The sequence below is a fragment of the Rhyacophila brunnea genome, unplaced genomic scaffold (genome assembly GCF_057557595.1).
Source record: "Rhyacophila brunnea isolate RB1 unplaced genomic scaffold, BYU_Rbru_1.0 scaffold_3, whole genome shotgun sequence".
NCBI lineage: Eukaryota > Metazoa > Arthropoda > Insecta > Trichoptera > Rhyacophilidae > Rhyacophila > Rhyacophila brunnea.
In genome coordinates this window covers 8,507,348-8,527,102 of record NW_028232965.1, presented here as the reverse complement: position 1 = coordinate 8,527,102, position 19,755 = coordinate 8,507,348, and the positions used below count along the sequence as shown (strand labels likewise).

At 31.7% G+C, this 19,755-nt stretch overlaps 2 protein-coding genes across 2 annotated transcripts; one reads left to right on the top strand and one right to left on the bottom strand.

Moving 5' to 3' along the window:
* Window positions 1–3,164: 3,164 nt before the first annotated feature.
* LOC147067833 (osteopetrosis-associated transmembrane protein 1) lies at window positions 3,165–7,925 on the bottom strand. The gene is made up of 5 exons (XM_085951936.1): window positions 7,721–7,925; window positions 7,288–7,592; window positions 5,371–5,609; window positions 4,137–4,308; window positions 3,165–3,469 (listed from the first exon to the last, which is right to left on the bottom strand). The coding sequence occupies exons 1-5, from the start codon at window positions 7,801–7,803 to the stop codon at window positions 3,411–3,413; spliced, it is 858 nt and encodes a 285-aa protein (XP_085808062.1). The 5' UTR covers window positions 7,804–7,925; the 3' UTR covers window positions 3,165–3,410.
* A 5,205-nt stretch (window positions 7,926–13,130) lies between these two features.
* gdl (gonadal protein gdl) lies at window positions 13,131–18,503 on the top strand. Its single transcript, XM_085952669.1, has 4 exons — window positions 13,131–13,447; window positions 16,015–16,175; window positions 17,736–17,869; window positions 18,223–18,503. Exons 1-4 carry the CDS (start codon window positions 13,359–13,361, stop codon window positions 18,355–18,357), a joined length of 519 nt encoding a protein of 172 aa, XP_085808795.1. The 5' UTR covers window positions 13,131–13,358; the 3' UTR covers window positions 18,358–18,503.
* The last annotated feature ends 1,252 nt before the right edge of the window (window positions 18,504–19,755 follow it).

The following is a 19,755-nucleotide window of genomic DNA, read 5'->3' as shown; positions in this document are numbered from 1 at the left end:
ATTCATATGAAAAGAGAGTTTCAAAATCACGATGAATTCCTATCGGCGATAAATCCACGGTGCGGTTGGTTCCAAAGGCCGATAAATCCATGCGACCTTGTAGACTGCCAATTAGCATCGAGCATTTGCTAAAATCAACATGGCCGTTGTAACAGTTCGCGTTATCAAAAGTGTCTCAAGTTTTTAGTAGAAATACAACGAAATAATGTTTGATCTTACCCAGAATGTTGCTAAAGTGGAAGGAAATACATCAAGGAAACGATTCATCAATTAGGAATTATTATGGAAAAAGAACGTGGATCATCGGAAAACGTATTTAAAATACGACTATTTTGCATTAAATGTTGGCAAATACTGGGTGATTGAGAATTTCTCTCGAATTAAGCAATTGTTTTTATTTTAGTTATTTCCGTACTTTTTTGTAATTGTTCTACCTGCACAAAATACAATCTGTGTGAATGTAAACTTCCCTCGTTTCAAATAATGGTTTTTAATAAGATTTTTTTATAACATTTTTTCTGTTAAAAATTACTCGGAATACGTTTATTTAAAAAAAAAATATTGTGATTACATTATTGATAGTAAAAAAGTGTCAAAATTATACATAATAGGTACATTTGTGTAAAAGAGCATGTTGTTTTTTCAATGTATGCTTGATCCAGTGCAAGGGCCCAATGGGTTGGGCGAATGGCTAACAACCATTCCTCGAAAAAAGGGTCTGTTAATATAACCTTCACCCTGTGGAGGTTCATATGCTCTGCTTAGGAGTGAAGACGGTAATTACATTTGTGTATCTTTTTCTACTATCACTTACCCAAAAAATCTTTTTAAGTTACCTAACCATGTTATATTTTTTTGATTTTATTTTACTAATCATTTGTCTATTAGATTAATTAGATGAAGAGAAGACAAAACTTATGTTCGATTCGTTCTAATGTATTAGGTTTTATGATAATAAATAAATTTAAAAAAATACGATTTTTATTTTACTGACGAAAATTCTCAGATCACCAATGAATGAAATCATTACAACAAATTATTTTTGTATTTATTGAAATAATAATTGTTTTTTATTTACCCTATACTTGTCAACCACTTATCGTTAGCGTTGAGAAACAAAGACTGATAAGTCACACCTACTGGGTTCCTAAATACGATAAATTTTACAGTTAGTTCCAAATGCCGATAAGTCCATCACTGTTTTGTCAATTTCTCCTTTACTGCTACGAAAATGATTAATTTTATTGTGAATATTTGTATAAAAACAACACACCACCATAATATAAATTCAATCATAGGTTTTCATAAGAAGAAGTAGTTTTAAATGAAAATATTTAGTTTGCCAACATTTTATCAAAGTGAACTTATCGTATATAGGAACTATACGACTCATATAATATGTGTCGCTGAGTTTCAAAACCCCCTATAACACCTTTTCATTTTGTTGAGAAAATCGATAAAAACTTCTCAGTTTATGGATAAAGGGATTATCGATGTTTTTCTGTTTTTGCTCAATGATAGATCATTTTTGGAAATATTTTGCACATCTATTTATATTGTATTCTAGTCCACTGATTAAATAAAAGTCTTAAATGTTAGGTTATAGTGGTTTTTGAAATACCCATTGAAGGTTATAGCGTATTTTATTAGGGAAACTTTTGACAACTTAAAGTCGGAATCTTCCATTAGTGGCGCGTGGTAGGATGAAAAAGAGTTACATATTTTTATTTAATAATCGTTTACAATGCAATTTACATAAAAACACTATGTATAGCATATTTTATCGTTCTAACAAAAATAATATAAAATTAAATATATACATTGGTTTTAAAAAATATGAGTGACGCGGTACTCTCATAATTTGACTGCAAACATGTTTCATTCATTTATTTTATATTTTACTTGAGTAAATTAATTGTTTGCCTTTATTTTAGTATAGTCGATAACATGTAAATAAGTCTAATAATCTGTCACCGCGCTTGTAGCATCACCACTTGAACTTGAATGTGAAAGGTATTTGTTATACTTATAAAGCAACTAAGTTATTATGTGTAATAAATTATAAAACATTTCACAGTACCTATTCATTGATGACATACAAGTGCGGTTTTGGTGCTCACATGTTATGAAAAGTATCAAATTTAATATCAGAGCAACCATTTGAATAATACTGTAGAGCTAAATATTTTCTTTAAAACAGTGGCGTGCTTGACAAACTGTTTTCTTCACAAAACCATACTGAAAATATTCTAAATAACATAACGCTGCCACTGCTGAAAATGTGATAAGGTGATAACGTTTACCCATCAAAAGGTTTTTATAGAGTTTTATACAAAAAAATAAACTTATTATTATAAATTATAAAAATATATTAGAGAAAAAAATAGTTTTAACCAGTTCATAATTGAGTTACACGCCACTGGAAATTCAGATTATGACCCGCGGATTTTTAACACATTTATGTCTAATTTAACTTACCATTTACGGCGTATTTCGTTGACTTTCCAAGATTTTGGTTGGCTCAACCTCTTCCTAGCTTTATTAACTGGAGATTTAACCATATTTATAAGTTCGTCACACATTTTATGACTATAAATCGTAAGAATATCAAATCAACAAAACAGCACTCCTACCGCAACTCACAACATAAACGTACTGGCAGCCATGTTGCATTTCGTCTGATTCTCGCTTCTTATTGGTCAGTTGTGTTATAGGGATTTTGAATGTAACACATGGTGTTATAGCGTGAATTGATTGACACATTGATTTTCTTTCATAAATGACAGTCAATCCTAGCGGACTTTGAAAGAGACAATAAAATTTTCATGTAGAGATTTTAACAACGAATCCATTGATATATATATCTCAATTATTTCAAAAAGGTGTTATAGCGGGTTTTGAAACTCAGCGACACATTATTTATTTGTATCTTTTTAAGTATTCAGTATCTGTAAATCATTAAGTTTTTAAAAAAAAATTACACGCTTTTGGTGGGTTTTGTAAAAATGATAACCTATTTATTATGCAATATTATGTGAATGACACAATATCATAGAATATTAAATATTTATTTTTTGTTTAATTACACCATTTATGTGGACTTATCGGTTATTGAAAATAGACACTTCATAATAGTATAATGGGAAAAAATAAAACAGCATTAATACATATTTTAAAATCACAAGGATTCTTTGGTAAGTATATTCAAGTATAGAAAGACGTAATACTGGACATAATGTTTAATACTATTATAAGTCATAATAAAAATTATCACTTTATACAAATAATTATGATCTTCTTCATTCTCCCATCCTCTATGGCTTGGTTTGAGCATAGATCTTCTCAATCATTCCTTGTCATATTCCTATCTTTGTCGCAGTCCCGCCGCACTTATCTCTCGTAAAACAACATTAGCTAGTATGTGACGAAGTGCTGGGCGGGCAATGCATTGTATCTACCAAGGAGTTCTCTGCAAATAAAAATTGATACAATTACAATAAAGGACTTTTACATAACGAGATGTTGTTTGATAATAGTTTTACTATCAATACTCCCACATAAACCACTGCATTCATGAAATCCCAATTATAAAGCAAATAATGCTTCTGCTTTCAATATATTACTGGATATTATATCCTGTGGGTGTATCTAAAAATTCAAAAAATTCTTAGTGTAAACAATAAAATAAGTAGTTGACTTTCAATTTACGTAAAATCAACCCCTCGTTAATCCACGACATTATTGAAAATATGTTAAATTATCATGATATTGTTAACCAATTTTAATCTAAATACGAACACCTATAAATCAAAAGTCAATAGCTGTATAATGTATATATTATCATACTATATTAAATCTGGAGCATCAGAAGGATCAGTGAGAGGCTGTCCTGTTTTCCTGTGTCATATTATGCAATCCTTTAGACACGCTGTTTATCGAGACCCAGAAAGCTTTATATGGTTAATAATTGTTTCGGGCAGTGTGCCAGTAAAGAGGGCAAGGGGCGAGCTCCAATGAGGTGAAGGAATGAGGATTACGTTTTATTTTATTCAAAGTATATAAATTATTAAAGAATATATAGAAATAAGTACGTAAAATCAAAAATTAATAATAATATTAAAATAGATAGAACTTACGGCCTAAAATTTTTGGCTTTGTAGAATTTTCGCAAAATATTTTAGCGCAAAGGTAAAACAACACTGGTAAAGCAGATATTATACCGCTGCAACATAAGAAAATTAGCTCTGGTGTTCTTCTCAGCTTGCAACAATTCAAAACTTCACTCCATGTTGAGCGCGTAGCATTCATCTGCAAAAGAATGAATTTCTCTAACAATTCAAAATACGCAGTAAAATTTACTGATGCTTAGACAATCACAACTGACTAGTGCTTAACATTATTAATGGCAATATTAATTCCCTTCTGGTAGTATTAATATTATAGCCAGGACATAGAACCATTATTTTTTTTCATTTCGGTTTTCATTACGGTTCAAGTAAAAAATATATATGGGTTCGGTTCCAGTTTTTGTTCCGAACAAAATAACAGTTTTCGGTTTAGCTCCGGTTTGAAGCCCTGATTATAATGATGAGTTAGTGGCATCAGTGCACAGATGTTGTATATGAAGTTTTGAATGTGTTAAAAAAATTGAATTTGAAACATTCGAATCGATTGAATATCAAAAGTGAAATGGACATGTCATTATGTATTTGCATAAAATAACATCTTCTCTATCCAATTTGGAAATAGATTGGGCAAGATACTTTATGAGTGCAAAATGAAATAATCAAGGAAAACAAGGAACATTATCCCTCTTTGGTGATGACTTGAAAATACATGTGACGAGCTACATATTGCAAAGATATACTTTCTGTTAGATGTAAGTTCAATAAAAAAATGTTACATTCTCAAATCTTGTCAATTATTTTTGTTGAATAAAAAAAATAGTTTATTAAATTATTAGCAAGTGCAAGTACATTATAAGTAATATTTGGAGAGATCCTGACACCGATTAGTAATTAAGGTGATAAATACTTTAGATTTAAAATACAAAAACTGACTGCCAAAATGAACGCATTTTACGAAGCGCTTCAGAGGTGTAAAAATCTACTAGTTAATTTTGTTGCAATTAGATAGGATGTACGTAGATTAGTTGGTAGGCACATTGGCGCAAATCCAGTGGGCACGTGTGCAAATTCCGCTGGGTGCCTAATTATTTTCAAAAAGATTTTTTCTAGTGGTTATTTTCTCTGAGGTGTTTTCAAATTATGTATGTTTAGTAAAAGAATATTACATTTTCAAATCTTGTAATATATAATAATAATATAACAAAAACAGTTTATTATATTGGAAAGTAATGTTTAAACTTACAGAATCAACAATATCCATACATATTCCCAAGGTTTCACTATTATCTTTTAGGGATTCATAGAATGTATTTAACGTCAGGTATTTCGACATGCAGTCTTTGCAAATTTTCTCCGTGTTATTTCCATGAATGTCATCTTTGTGATGATCATCTATACACTTATTAGCGCTTTCAAAATATTTAATGTAAGTCTTTGTCTTATTTGAAAGTGTGGGCATGCCATCAGTCCAATCAAAGCACTCTAAAAAATAAACAATTTAATTATAATAACAATGACACATTAATTAATAACGAGGCACCTAATTTCAAAAACCAATAAGTCACATATATGGCCAAAATCTAACAAAAAATATGTACATATTCTATGTGTAATTTCACAAGACACTTAATGATCCACAACTTGTGCCAAAATTATATGAAAAAAAAAGTTTTAATCCGAATGTATGTCCTACAGAAACTGATTATTTAAAGTGATAAAGTGACCAGATAAAGATAATTACTAATTAATTACCACATTTAAATATCAAGTTAATTATATCTAATGGCCAACTTATACAAATGCGTCAGTCGCGTTGTCAGCACTAAATGAGTTAATGTTGATTGAAATTGATTTGAGTTTTGTACTATTCCATTTGGGGTCCACATATGACGTCACATGATTTTGGCTATTTTTATCTCCCCTCCCCCCATTGCCACTTAACCTTTTGCCCCCCCTCCCCGTCTATACATTTCTGACACCCCCCCCTAAATGATAAAAAACAGAAACAATGTTTTATTGTTAATATTTATCCTCAATTCCCGATCCCCAATATTGTGTTTTAAGATCTTTTTATATTTTTTGTTTACTAAACATACACCTACTAAATAAATAGCAAATAAGCAATGTTACATTATCGGTAAAACGGGTCGGCTTATAATGTCGTGGGTCCCAGGTTCGAATTATGGGTCAGGCAAATACACATATTGTTTTTTAATGTGAGTTTGGAGTCAGGGTATGGACTTAATAAATTGACCAAGTGGCTAACATCCATTTCTCGTAAAAACAAAAAGAATTTGAAGCCACCTTTGGTTAACGACTTAATGGCAATCAGGCCATAAAATACAAGTAATAAGACCACCTGAATGTTTCCAAATATTACCAATATTAAATGCGCGTTTCGTTCACGTGACTACCTTTAATGCATATGATACAAAAGTAGTTATTGAAAAAAATTCTATAACACGTGTTTAACTTTATCCCATATTTTTTCATGCTCGAGAATTATACTTTCTTACAACCACACCCAGAAGATAACGCACTTCCTATTATTTTTGTATTCCCTGCTATCAGTGGGGGTCACTGTACTCCAACTGCTTGCTTAACAATTTTGTATTAATATTTTGCGTGGGTCGCAGGTTCGAATCCTGGGTCTGGCAAGTACATAGGTATTGTTTTTCAATTTGTGTATGAGTCAGAGTATAGACCTAATAGGTTGAGCAAGTGGCTGACATCCATTTCTCGTAAAAACAAAAATTTGTTAAGTAATACAAACCTCTACTCTGTGGAGGCCCATAATATGATCTTATTAGGATCGGACATAGTCGAGACAACTTTTAATTCAATTAAATAACTACCTGCCTCATGAATGGTGCAACGAATGAAATAGTGCAACATAATATAGTTTCAAAATGAATTACAGAGTTATTCATTAGGACGCCAATCGATGTAGAATGAGCATCAGTGTATGGAATTATCTGAATAAGTAAAAGTACATAGTGAGTAATTAACTGGAAATAATTATAATGACTAGTTGACAGATTACGGCAATAGTCATCAATAAGAGTTGACTCACAAAGAGAAAACGAGGGATACTTTGTAGGAAAGTACTATGTACTGTCATTATATATTTTTCCCTTTTAATAATATGTTATTAACTTACTATCGCAGTAACCTCGTGACCACAAACTTTTTATATTTGCATAAGTTGTTTCAATAATTTCAAGGCGATCTAGATTGATAAGTGTATCTTTGCACTTGGTTCCGTTTACTTGTAATGTCAATATATTTTTATGAGCAGATATAAAATGCATGTACGGATCAATACACAATTCACACGCATGGATTGGATGGGAATGCGTTATTGTACAGTAAGTGAAGTTCGAAGAACTTTCTGCAAAGTCATTTAGTGCAATTTGGCACTCTGAAACATTATCGTACAATGGTACTCCTACTTCATAGAAATACCTGAAACAACAAAAACATTAAATATATAAATATATATATTATGTATACCTAGTCGGTACCATTCTGATAATCTCAATCAAAAAAATATTTATTCCTATCTATTTATTATCTACTTTTCATTCACTTACGATACTCCAGGAAGTTTACTAGAAAAAGAATACGGATAGAAACTAACAAAGAATATAAATATATAAAACCCGTTTACAATCATTTTTGTGTGGTTAAATAAAATAAAACCATTGTATTTACAATATACTAAGTACAATGAATTAGAAACACAACAAAGCACAGCTGAATTTGACAGTATAACACACTCATAGAAACGTGAGCTGTGGTTTTTACGTATATTTTATTATCTATGGCCAGTTTTGCCATCTTTTCAAAGTGGAATTATAGTACAGAGCTCCAAAATTATAGTATTTGGGGAAAAAATATAGTACGTGTTGTCATCTGTTGAAAATGTATAGGTTTTTCTCAGAAAAAAATAACGGTACCTCTTTCGACTAAAAATACTTACCGAAGAATTCAAGAAATTTCATTTTAAACCAAAGTCAAGGGATTTTTTTAAGTTTTTGGAGCCATTTTTTCAAAGTTCTCCAAATTTTCTTATATTGCGAAATTCTAGTAGTTCGCACCAATTTATCGAACGGAAATATCGAAATTTTAGTACTTTTTACATATTTTTTCCGGCACCTATTCAAAATTATAGGATTTTGGGCGTACTATACCTGTTTGAAGCCTCCCCCAAACCAAAGCGAATATTCGCAGCGAATTCGCAACGCCCTCGCTATCGCTGTCGCTACCGCTTGGATTTGATGCGAATTTCGCGTTTGGCCCCACACCAAAGCGTCAGCGACGCAGCCATAGACTAAATAATTTTATTTACGCGCCAGATTTAAAATTGTAAATATTATTAATATTTTACGCCAATTATTCTATAATTTTTATGAATTAAATATAAAAAATACACGTACACTATAGCGCTTTCAGAATTGCTACAACTTTTACCCACTTTGCGTAAAGTGTATTTTAATTATCTGAAACAAGGTGGCAGCATTGGATGCAGCCATAGACTAAATACATATACGAATGTCAAAGTGACAGTTGTGTGTTGACAAAATGTACACGTCTTCTGAATGCTTATTACACGCTGAAGATATAATGAGATGGCGTGCGACAAATTACATCGACATTTAATATAACCTTACTTTATGACAGGGCAAGATTGCCATGGCTCATAGGTAAGATAGATTTACTCAGTTTCATAACTGCACATATTATAAATAAGCATTTACCATGAAGGGTTAACAGGATTTGAAGGTAATATGCTATTGAAATAACATGTCTCCGTTATTTGAATTGTAGGTTTTGACTATTTTGCGTTTCTACGCAGAGGGAGCGTACCAAAAACGGGTAGGCCAAGTCTTCTGCGCAATGAGCCAGGCATCAGTAAGCAGATGCATAGGAAACGTGTCCGATGCTATAATAGCAGTGCTTAGTAATATTTACATACAGTCGCCATACAGCGCTGACAGTCTTTAGTGTTGTGTTGATACCCTCTGATCAATTTATACAATATTACAATGTACATGTCATGTAACTAGAGTAACTGCGCATAGACACAACAAGTAAATTACCTACTCAATAAGAATTTAACGGGAATATTATTTTGTGTCGGTAAAAATATTTTTTAATTTCAGACTTCAAGAAAGGGCAGGTTTCCCGAAAATCATTGGGTGCATTAACTGCACCCATGTGCGAATATACCCGTCATACTTGGAGACTTTCAAAAATGAGCGCAGAAAATTTTCTGTAAATGTGAAATTCGTAATAAAATCTATGTTGTTTCTGATACATTCATATTCATTACGTATAATATCATAACATGACATTTATTTTTATGCAGGTATCTGACATGTCTGACATGGACATTCTGGCAGTGAGTGCCAGATTTCCTTTGAGTGTTTATGACCAATTCATATTTAGTGGATCGTTGGTAAAAACTGAAATGAAACATCTACAGAACGACAAGAATTGGGAATTTTGTTTTATTAGGGAAGTATGTTAAACTTTACTTTACTATGGCAGTACCAGTAACAAATATTTTTGTTTGGTTTATATTCATCCGTATTTTGTACAGGTACTTCAAAGGAATCAAAATTTTGCATAGGTATGAATATGATATTTAATGAAACAGTTTTTTAATTATTTAAATCCTGATTTCTAATATTTTTACAACTTTCAGTCGAAAACATATTCAAATTAACAGACTGTGTATATTGAAATCATTCTAGTGCCACCATAGGCCAGCCAGACTCACTACACGGCTGCCCGCTGTTTGACCAGGGATGTGATTGAGTGTTTTTGGATAATGGACCACACCAGATCGCATAGCTACAGCAACAAGTGCAAGACCAACCGTGGCTATACATACAGTATACATGTATATATTAAATATAATTTATGTATATTTATTTATGGCTTATACACCGAAACAAAATATGTCACTTAACTGTACTTGAATATTTTTGCAGGATCATTCAATAAAAAATACTTGGTTTAGGTTAAGAAAGTTTTAATAATCATTTTTGCACAGAATACAAGAAAAATATTTATATAATTATTAGAATTACAATGAGCTTTAAAAGTTACACGATATTGTAATAAAATGGACAAATATGAAAAAAAATAACAATAAATTGTATATAGATAGGTAGACAGGGTTCAGATGATTCTGGCAGTGCAGGCGACTCATTTAGGTGTCAGTATTGTTACTTTCAAATGACAATAACACCATTCCAATGTGATTCGGTCGTGCCAGAAGACTCTGTCCTTCCTCTATTTAGTAACCGGGCGTTTTACAACTTTAAATGAAAATTAAGTGGGTATATAGATAGTATATTTTTTCTAGTATAATATTATTTAATTAGGTGACTTTTTATTTCTTTATTACTTGAAATGGTGTTTATATGGTAGATGGATTATAATGGTTTTGAAATATAGTTATTTTTGTTAATTCTACTTTAACTGAGTCATTTACCTTGACAGCTGTTTCGGCACATAAACTCATTTTCGGAACATTCAACAATAATTTGTGATTATAAAAGAGCTACAGGTCACGTAGCAAATTAAATACGCTTAGTTAAATAATAAATACATACCAAATATTTTACAAAATACACCACATACATCCATCTAATATGGTATATAAAATACAGATTCAAGTATCAAATAATTCTTGGATAAATAGATGTTTATGTAAGTATATGTTTTTTTAAATACTTACATGATACTGTGTTGTATAACATTTAAATTTATATTTTTGATTTTGATTTACATACTTAAATGTACCTACATAAATTTGTAATGTACAGTAGGTACTTAATTACATTTTTAACATTAGGAAATTACCATTATTCGATTCTATCCACCCGCCATGTCTATAATCACCCCAACGCTGGATAGAAAGAGACATCACACAAAATTGGCTGTTTGATAATAAATGGTAGTTGAAAAATATTTTAGAGTATGATTATGTCCATAGAAACAGGTTTTAAGTCATTCATATTTGTCCGAATAATGTGTAGCAGAAAAATAGAAATTTTAAAAAGGGTCTATTCAGTATTCACCCCATTCTACGGCAAACATTTTTCTTAATAAAAATAGGTACATCAATAGAGGAATCATAAAATGGACCTTGGCCCTCGCCCACGCCTTATTCATCCTTGTATATTATATTATCACACTTAATGTTTTGGAAAATTCATTAACATTGTGCACAAATGCCACTTTTGTTGATTGACACTTCACTTAGTTGATCTCTTTGTTCACGTGAAGTACAATAAAAGTATGTAGCAGCGAAGAACTAGAGACCGAAAATAGTAGAAGGAGCTAGAAGAGGCTTTCATCTAGCAGTGGAATGACCCCGACTGATGTTGATGATGAAATATTATTTTATTCCTGTTAATGCCGGGGGTTTCATTTTTAATTTCTTCTGGTGCTTTGTACCTACGTTGAAAGGTTGAAGATCTTTGCTAAAATTAAATTCATCACAAAGCATTAGTATATCTCCAACATCGTTCAGGTAGGTATCCATGATGATAATATAATATTATGTACTTAGAGGAGGTACCTGACCTTTATATTTACATGCACATAAAATTATTAATCTTATTGCCTAATGCAGACCAAGATATACCTACCTACATAATATTACATGAACAGAAGTTTAAGAACATCTCAATTAAGTTTAAAATGTTTGTAGGTAGGTATACAAATTAATGTGAAACAGAAAACATTGGTTATGTTAGGTAGGTACATGGAACATGTAGATATTATCTTGGTTCGCGGTCGGCACTGGGCAAAACCAGTTTATTAGCTCAATATACCTATACATAATGAAGGAAATATATACCTAGTAGGTATATAGGTACATAATATCGTTTTTGTGATTGAGGTCTCTTGAGATCAAAAAACAAACAACCTAGGTACCTATGTCCTACTGTAAATAACCCGATAGTAAGTAGTATGTAAGGTTTTTGGTCTAAAACCTTACAAAATACCACAATGACGACATGGAGTACCTACTTATCTACCTATATGTATATTATATCTTTAGCTACAATAGAAATGCTGCATAATGTTAGATGCAAAAAAATAATCTTAGACTACCTATCTAACATAAAAAAATATTATCAACGAATATAAAATGGGTATTTACGTGACCGATACCGAATATGATTGAAGTAGGTATTGTAAATGATACGTATCTTATCTATGAATGATACCTAATTATAACATTATTGATATGACTGCTCGAAAGTCGAAACCAAAACGTCAAACGATCGCAATAAGTTAGAACTGTCAGTGCCCTAACAATCAAAGTTATAAAGTTTCTGTTATTAAAGGCTGTGCATGACGCAAATTAATAATATGTATTTTTTAAATATCGGGACCTTAGATTAAAGTTATTTATTTATAATAGCGTATTCATCCTGTCAAAAAACTTTACATACTTTGGTTAGACAAAGATAAAAGATATTATTATGACGACCTTCATACCATTTTCAACAATTTCCCTGCCAATTTCATCCCATATCTTATCTTTCTTTCTCATGTTTTGTAGTCACTGTCAGAGAAATTATAAAGGATTGGATATTTCCGGACCAACTCGATCAGCTGCTCAATGTCTTCGCCATTTTGATTTTACTAATTCCCTTGGCGAAATTGTCCGCCGCGAATAAATTCGCTGTCGACAGAGTTCCCGAAAATCGCAGCGAATATTCGCTGCAAATTCGCACTCAAGACGCAAGGCGGTCGCGCAAGCGTGCTCTGTCCCGTAAGCCAATACGAGCTTGATTGGCGAATAATTCGCTTTGGTTTGGGGGAGGCTTTATATCGTACATAATACGCGGACCAAAATTATAGTACAAATACTATAAATTTAGTACGGTTGGCAACACTGCTATGGCAGACCTCGTTACTTCCACTTTGGAAATATGGCAACATTGTTTTCTTGTCATTGGAACTTAGTCTATGATTGGAACTATTGGAAGACGATATATGGATGATATGTCAAATGAAGACGCTGGAGCTGTAAAAATCAAAAATATAAGAAAATGAAAACATTCCTTAATTATAAATTGTAACACATAATCAATCACTTCAATAACTATAGTGATAAGCATTGTGTTCTATTTAACAATTGTAGTTAAAATGTAGAAATTGTTTTATAACCTCAATTAAAACTTTTTTGAAAAAACAAACATGGATATCGACCCTTCCCCAGAAGATTTGCAAAGAAAACTTTACTTTCTGTTGGATCAACTTCAAATAATGGGTAGAGAGCTTCCTCCGTAAGTTTTCATATTCATAATTTTACATATTTTATAGGTGTTCTTCGAGAAGTTATGGTCAGACTTGTATATGGAACCGGAACCGAACCCTTAATTGTTTTGAAACCAAAACCCCCTTAAAAAGGTCTTGGTTTCGGAGGTTCTATTGTTTTTTAATTTGTGATTTTTTTCACTCATGTCGTAATCAGTTATTAAGAAATATATAAGTACAGTAAAAACGAAACAATGATGCGGTTCGTCGATTGTATATGTACGTATAAGGACGAATACGCGGTCATCGGCTGGCAGGCATTTATCACAGCTCCCCATACGCACGCACACAACCACCGACCGCATTATTGTTTCGTTTTTACTCTATGTATATTTAAAACATTCCTTCGAAATCTTTTACAATGAATATGAATACCTACAAATTGTGTCTAGCCATTAACGATATCTTTAAAAAATAGTATAGACACCTAGTTTTTAAATTAAAATATAGGTACATAATAATATACCTACTTATAATCAGTAAGCAAGTTTTTTTTTTTAAGCTGGGAACCGAGTTTCCGATTTTTGATTTGATGGAACCGAACTCTGGAACTAAACTTCAATGAATTTTTCCACTGGAACCAAAGTATGAGAACCTGAAGAAATTGAAAAATAATTTTCTAGTTAAATTTCTTAAGCAACCACTGCAGATAACTGCAGATAAATAAAATGTCTTAAGCTAAAAGCTAAATTATCTCTGCATGTTTTTAGTAAGAACCGTATTGTCGCTGTATATTAAATGCCTCCAATGTGGTGATTTTGACGAAAATGAGTTATTGATACCACGTGATGCGCATTTTTTTTTCTCTACCATATACATATATTATTCAGTTGTGGAAAGATCAAATAAAAAATTAAATCACACAAATAAAATCGATATTAAATTAATACTACGTGAGAGCATCCAAAATCATACACCCTAATAATTAATCCTATGTGAGCATCTATCTAGTAATAATCTTATGTGAACTTGACATGTTTATACACAATGCAACGTATTTAACGTATTTTTATATAGAATCAATATTATGTTATAAAAACATGAAAAAGCTATGATTGTACCATTTAATAATAAATATATTATAAAAAAATATGATTATCCGATATTAATTTGTGATTAGGATCTACAAAAAATGTTAAAACATTTATACCTACTTAAGTATATCATTTACAATTATTTTTTAAAAGTTTTTTTTGATTATCTAAGAATATGAGTCAAACCACATAGGAGGTATTTAAAATACAGCGATATTATACCAAATTCCATCACAATTTTATTAGTTTTATTGCGTGTCTTTTTGTAATCACATTGATGGCCATTACTGTCAATAAATTCATGGTAATAAATATAATATTAATTAAAATGAATACTCAATATTCGATCTTAACCCACATGGCTTAAGGTGACGCATCAGTGAAACGCCAAATAATGTTCAACTGTACGCGCGACGAAAATTTGTACTTGCTTCGCATTCATTGAGAGAACGTGGAGTCGGACGCACGTCACTTTGCTGCGTGATGGCGACGGGCCAATTAATTCTAAAATCGTGTAAAGATTACTAAAAACTTTACCCATTTACTTTAAAAAGCAAACATGTCAATGAATATATTATTATTGATACTAGTAGAATAATAAACAGAACATAAAATGGACGTATGTTGGATTTATATGAGAAATAATATTTCGTTTGACAGGCGTCATTTTCACCCGCGACCCGCAATCCGCACATCGCCTAGCAACGATCTTTTTAGACCGTGCCTCAACTAATGCATGGCCTTAACAATAATCAGTGCAGGTTTATGCCCCTGCTCCCTTTTTTGTCCTTTCCTTTGTACAGCCCTACTTCGACTTACATATGTAGTACCCTTCTTCAGTGACTTCAGTGAGAGAATACCAATTTATTCTATCCATCACACATACGTACAACATTTATTACCTACAGTCGAACTTGGTTATTTCGAGGAAGATGGGACCGACTGAATTTGCTCGTCATAAGCGTTACTCGTTATATCAGAGAATAGGTATTTTTAAATGAGCGGTCACATTACACAAGTCGAAAAAACGTCAAAAATAAAAAATCTGAAAACCATCGTAAAAATCCCCGAAACAAGCATGGTATTCAAAAGAAGTTGTTTATTGTAATGAACACTGGTTCATTACTACCTACGGACTTCACAAACCTTGGATTTTTCAACCATATGTGTGGATACTTTTTTTATTATTGTCAGCGAAACACCAATTGGGTAGGTACTTAGATACTTAACTAGTGTCATAAACGTAATCCGACCCTGGCGGCATCCTGTCCGATCGGATTTTATTGCTTAGGGTCGAAATGTTATTAAACGATCGACACATGAACAGTATTTTAGCTCGGTATATCTGATAAGTTGCTCGTTATAACAGTGAATAAATGTATGGAGAAAATCATAAACCAAAATGTCAACGAATGTTTCCTCATTACATCCGAGATCATAATAACCGAGTTTGACTGTATATTATTTTGAAAAATATTTTTTAAATAAATAGTATTTTCTAGGAAATATCAAATGCGAGTGCCCATAGAATTGCTATCAGGACTAGCCAACTCTCTACTAAACGATACTATCTTCGAAATAGTGAAAGGCCTCATGGAAATACAGCATGTAACTGAAAAGCATATTTTCCAACAACGGCTCCAGATTATTAATAAACAAAGACGTAAGTATATTAAACTCAATGTGTGTATGTACCAAATTTCAGCATATATGTACCTACATCCAGTCTGTGTTGAAGGTTTTATCTACATTCGTTTCTCAGCTTATTTATCATTACATATCGACTTGAGAAAGGAAAAAGGGCTTAACCCTCAGATTTTTCAAAATGGGTTTTTTTGCATAATAACGTTGTACACGTCTAAATACACATTGTATCTAAAGCAGTGGTTCTCATGTGACCACCATAGGTTTACAGAGTAATATTTCAAAAATTGATTTATAAAATTACCACATATATATAAAAAACCGTATAAAATTGGCCACAGTTAAATTTCACGTGAGAACCACTGGTCTAAAGGATGTAATCTATCTAAATTTAGCTAGCAATTTAAAAAAAAAAAAAAGAAAAGGAAGAAGTGACGTGGGAAAAACGACTTAATCATCATTTTAGTTGTTTTTTTGTTTAATTAACTCAATAATTAATATCAGATTAGGATTATAAAAACCAAATTATTAATTATCATGCACTTCAAGGTTGTCTATTTTGTATTTTAACTTTAACCGAAAACCATAACAAAAACGTTTTTGTGCCTCATGTAAAATTGTGTGGATTACGCCTTTTTTCCTTTCCACCGTCGATATAAATACATCCAGGTCATAGGTGTCAATGATGTGATTCTTATCTCTCTTTCTACCTCCTTAAATGGGTTGAAGGAATAGCTTCCTAGAAAAAAAAAGATTCCCTTTGTAACCCTACCCTTGACTCTTGAAGCAAGCATTCCCAACCTTTTCAACTAACATTTCTACCTGTGGATTCATGCAATTTCTAGATTTTGTCTTAATTGACAACAGAGAACTGAATTCAGATTCCAATCTTGGGATCACATGCAGTGTTGAACACCAAAACTACTCCAAAGTCTTGCTTTCAAAATGCATTTTAAGAGCTCGAATCAATAAAATATTATAATGTTATCTCACACCCTTTAGGGGTACGGGCATCTGGTTAGGAACCCTTGCGTTAGAAATAAAAAAAACCCTTACCTCATTGATGGTCCAATGGATTTTTCGCACATAACATCATTACAGATATCTTTTCAATGTACTAATATCTGTTTCCTCGATTAGAGCTTATGGGCACTACACGGCGGATCCAAGAATCCCTATCGCCTGCCAGTCTTCACGCATCATTCCATTCCTTGCGGAATCTGGTTGGTTTGAAGAACTCCTCTTAAAAGAGGTTGAAATTCTCTTGAGGCATCTTGGTAGGCAGAGGCTGCTTGGTCTACTCTTTTATCCCCCCCGTAACTCCTAAAGCTATGCAAAATGCCATCTCCCAACCCCAGGTATTTAAAGCTGTTGTCGACACTCAATGTTCAGTCCTTCGCTAATCAGGGGAAACCAGTAGTGGTGCTATTGCACAAAACATTAGTTTTCCCCATGTTGATTTTCAAATCAATGCGAGACGAATTGTTGTGCAACCTGTATTCTATTAATAACTAATTACATTACATTATATAATATGCCCTTTCTTCTTACAATAAATACTGTCATCACTTTCTTTCAGTGGAAATCCAAGAGATGATAGGCAAAACAATTTCTCTTGATGAACAAAAAAAACAAAAACTATCTCTACAAAGAAAGCATAGAGAGGAAATGAAACAGACCGATATGAAATTGGTAATGCAGTTAGATCAAAAGGTAAACTACGTATGTATTACATAATTGAAAAACATTTTTGAAGTCTTCACTTTGTTGAAATTTTCTAACCTTTACGATACTGGTGTATTGGTTTTTACCTCATTCCAGTCTATACTATATGTATTAAATGATACATAATAATTAATGTAGGGAAAACTCTTACATTGAGTTTAACTTTAGCTTTTAAACCGTTTGCCCATCTTTAAAACAGGGAACAATTACCAATATCTTTGTAAAAACTAGCTAAATTTTACTATTAGGGAATGTCATCAAACACTATTTGTTCAGTAAATTATTTCAAATCTAGATTGGAAATCTTCTTACGTACCTACATTATGTACTTATTTTTTCAGGTGAGTGACCAACAGGTCACTTTAGAAAAAGCGGGCGTTCCAGGTTTTTTCGTCACCAATAAACCCCTAGAAGTCAAAGTGCAGATGCACCTGTTAGATTTTATACTGAGACTGAGTAAAATGCAGATTCCATGACAAGAATAAAAGACGTCAGGTGAAAACTGATGCAAATTTATTTAGACCAACATTGTCAGAATAATATTAACACAACCTGTTTCATCAACTATAACGTATAAAATTAAAACTAAAAATACAATCATTCAATGGAGAGAAATGCATCTAACAAAAAAAAAACGCATTGGAAGAGATTTTTAGTCAACGTAAAATCATTAAACCTTTCATACCTTCAAATATGCAAATAAACTTTTAACAAGTACTTTGGTTCACCTATTAAAATGAAATGTACGTACTAACCAAATGTAATCATTCAGGCTGTTTTAATTATTGTGTATCTGTCGAAATATGCGTAAATGGTATACTGGATACATAATTTAAAAAAAAAATTATATTTAATATAATATTGTGTAAAAGTAATTCACACATATTTTCTTTATTGCTTTTAATGCAGAAAATGTGTATGATTCAACAAGTTACAGTTCAATAACAATTAATTGTGTTATAAGAAATAGGTATATATATAACGAGGTTAGTTCTAAGCCAAAAAAAGTCCAGCAAAAGTTATTTAAAATTTATTTGTGGATGGTTTTTTTTAAATTGCATGACACCTATTTTTCTTATTATTGATTAATCTAGGTTTATGTGATGAAAATAATAACATACAGTAATTAATTGAAGAAAAAATAAATAAAAATAAATCTTACAATAGTATTTATTATATTATTACTTCAGCATTTATCTTATACATTATTAATAATTAAAAATGCCTAAATAAATCTTTTGAGTATAAACAGAGTAATATATTGTAAATAAAATATTTTTCAATTGTACGGATGTACCATTAACTGTTATACCCAGTCCAGATCGAGAACAAGTGGCGGAATAAAAAGAAAATGAGTTATTTGTATTAGAACATTTTAAATGATCGTAAACAGTTTTAACACTATGTTCATTTGTTCACGCACAGGTGTATCTCGGTCGAGACTGGGCATTAGTATTTGGATTTTCTAAAATTTCAACAATTTATGTACATGGTAATACATAACTTATATTAAAAACTTGACTGATAGAAATTAACAGCGTGCATACATTAAAAATACTGCTTTGTGTCTGCATAACATGCATTATGTACATATCGTGAGTGGAGAACTACAAGGTGTGTACAAGTGTTTGTCCTTAGCGTAACAATGACGCAGCTTAGAATGCTACTTCATTGTTGGGTTTGTTTTCTCAAGGATGAACACTTAGAACCTTGTAATATTGGGCTCGCGATATCTAATCAATAAATAAATAAAAGATGATTTTAAAGCACCGCATCCAATATCTTAAAACTATTTTTAGTAATAAGTAAAAAATTAACAATGTAAAAATTCGATGACATTTTTCCTAATTGATGTTATCAGCAAAAGCATTGCA

What these genes read in the sequence shown, in the direction of transcription:
- gdl (XM_085952669.1), top strand. Translation starts at nt 13,359, where the DNA reads ATGGATATCGACCCTTCCCCAGAAGATTTGCAAAGAAAACTTTACTTT. An exon ending in ATGGGTAGAGAGCTTCCTCC is followed by an intron (nt 13,448 to 16,014) that starts GTAAGTTTTCAT and finishes AGTATTTTCTAG; the next exon opens with GAAATATCAAATGCGAGTGC. An exon ending in TAATGCAGTTAGATCAAAAG is followed by an intron (nt 17,870 to 18,222) that starts GTAAACTACGTA and finishes TTATTTTTTCAG; the next exon opens with GTGAGTGACCAACAGGTCAC.
- LOC147067833 (XM_085951936.1), bottom strand. Translation starts at nt 7,803, where the DNA reads ATGATTGTAAACGGGTTTTATATATTTATATTCTTTGTTAGTTTCTAT. An exon ending in GTCACGAGGTTACTGCGATA is followed by an intron (nt 5,610 to 7,287) that starts GTAAGTTAATAA and finishes TTTATTTTTTAG; the next exon opens with AGTGCTTTGATTGGACTGAT. An exon ending in GTATGGATATTGTTGATTCT is followed by an intron (nt 4,309 to 5,370) that starts GTAAGTTTAAAC and finishes ATTCTTTTGCAG; the next exon opens with ATGAATGCTACGCGCTCAAC.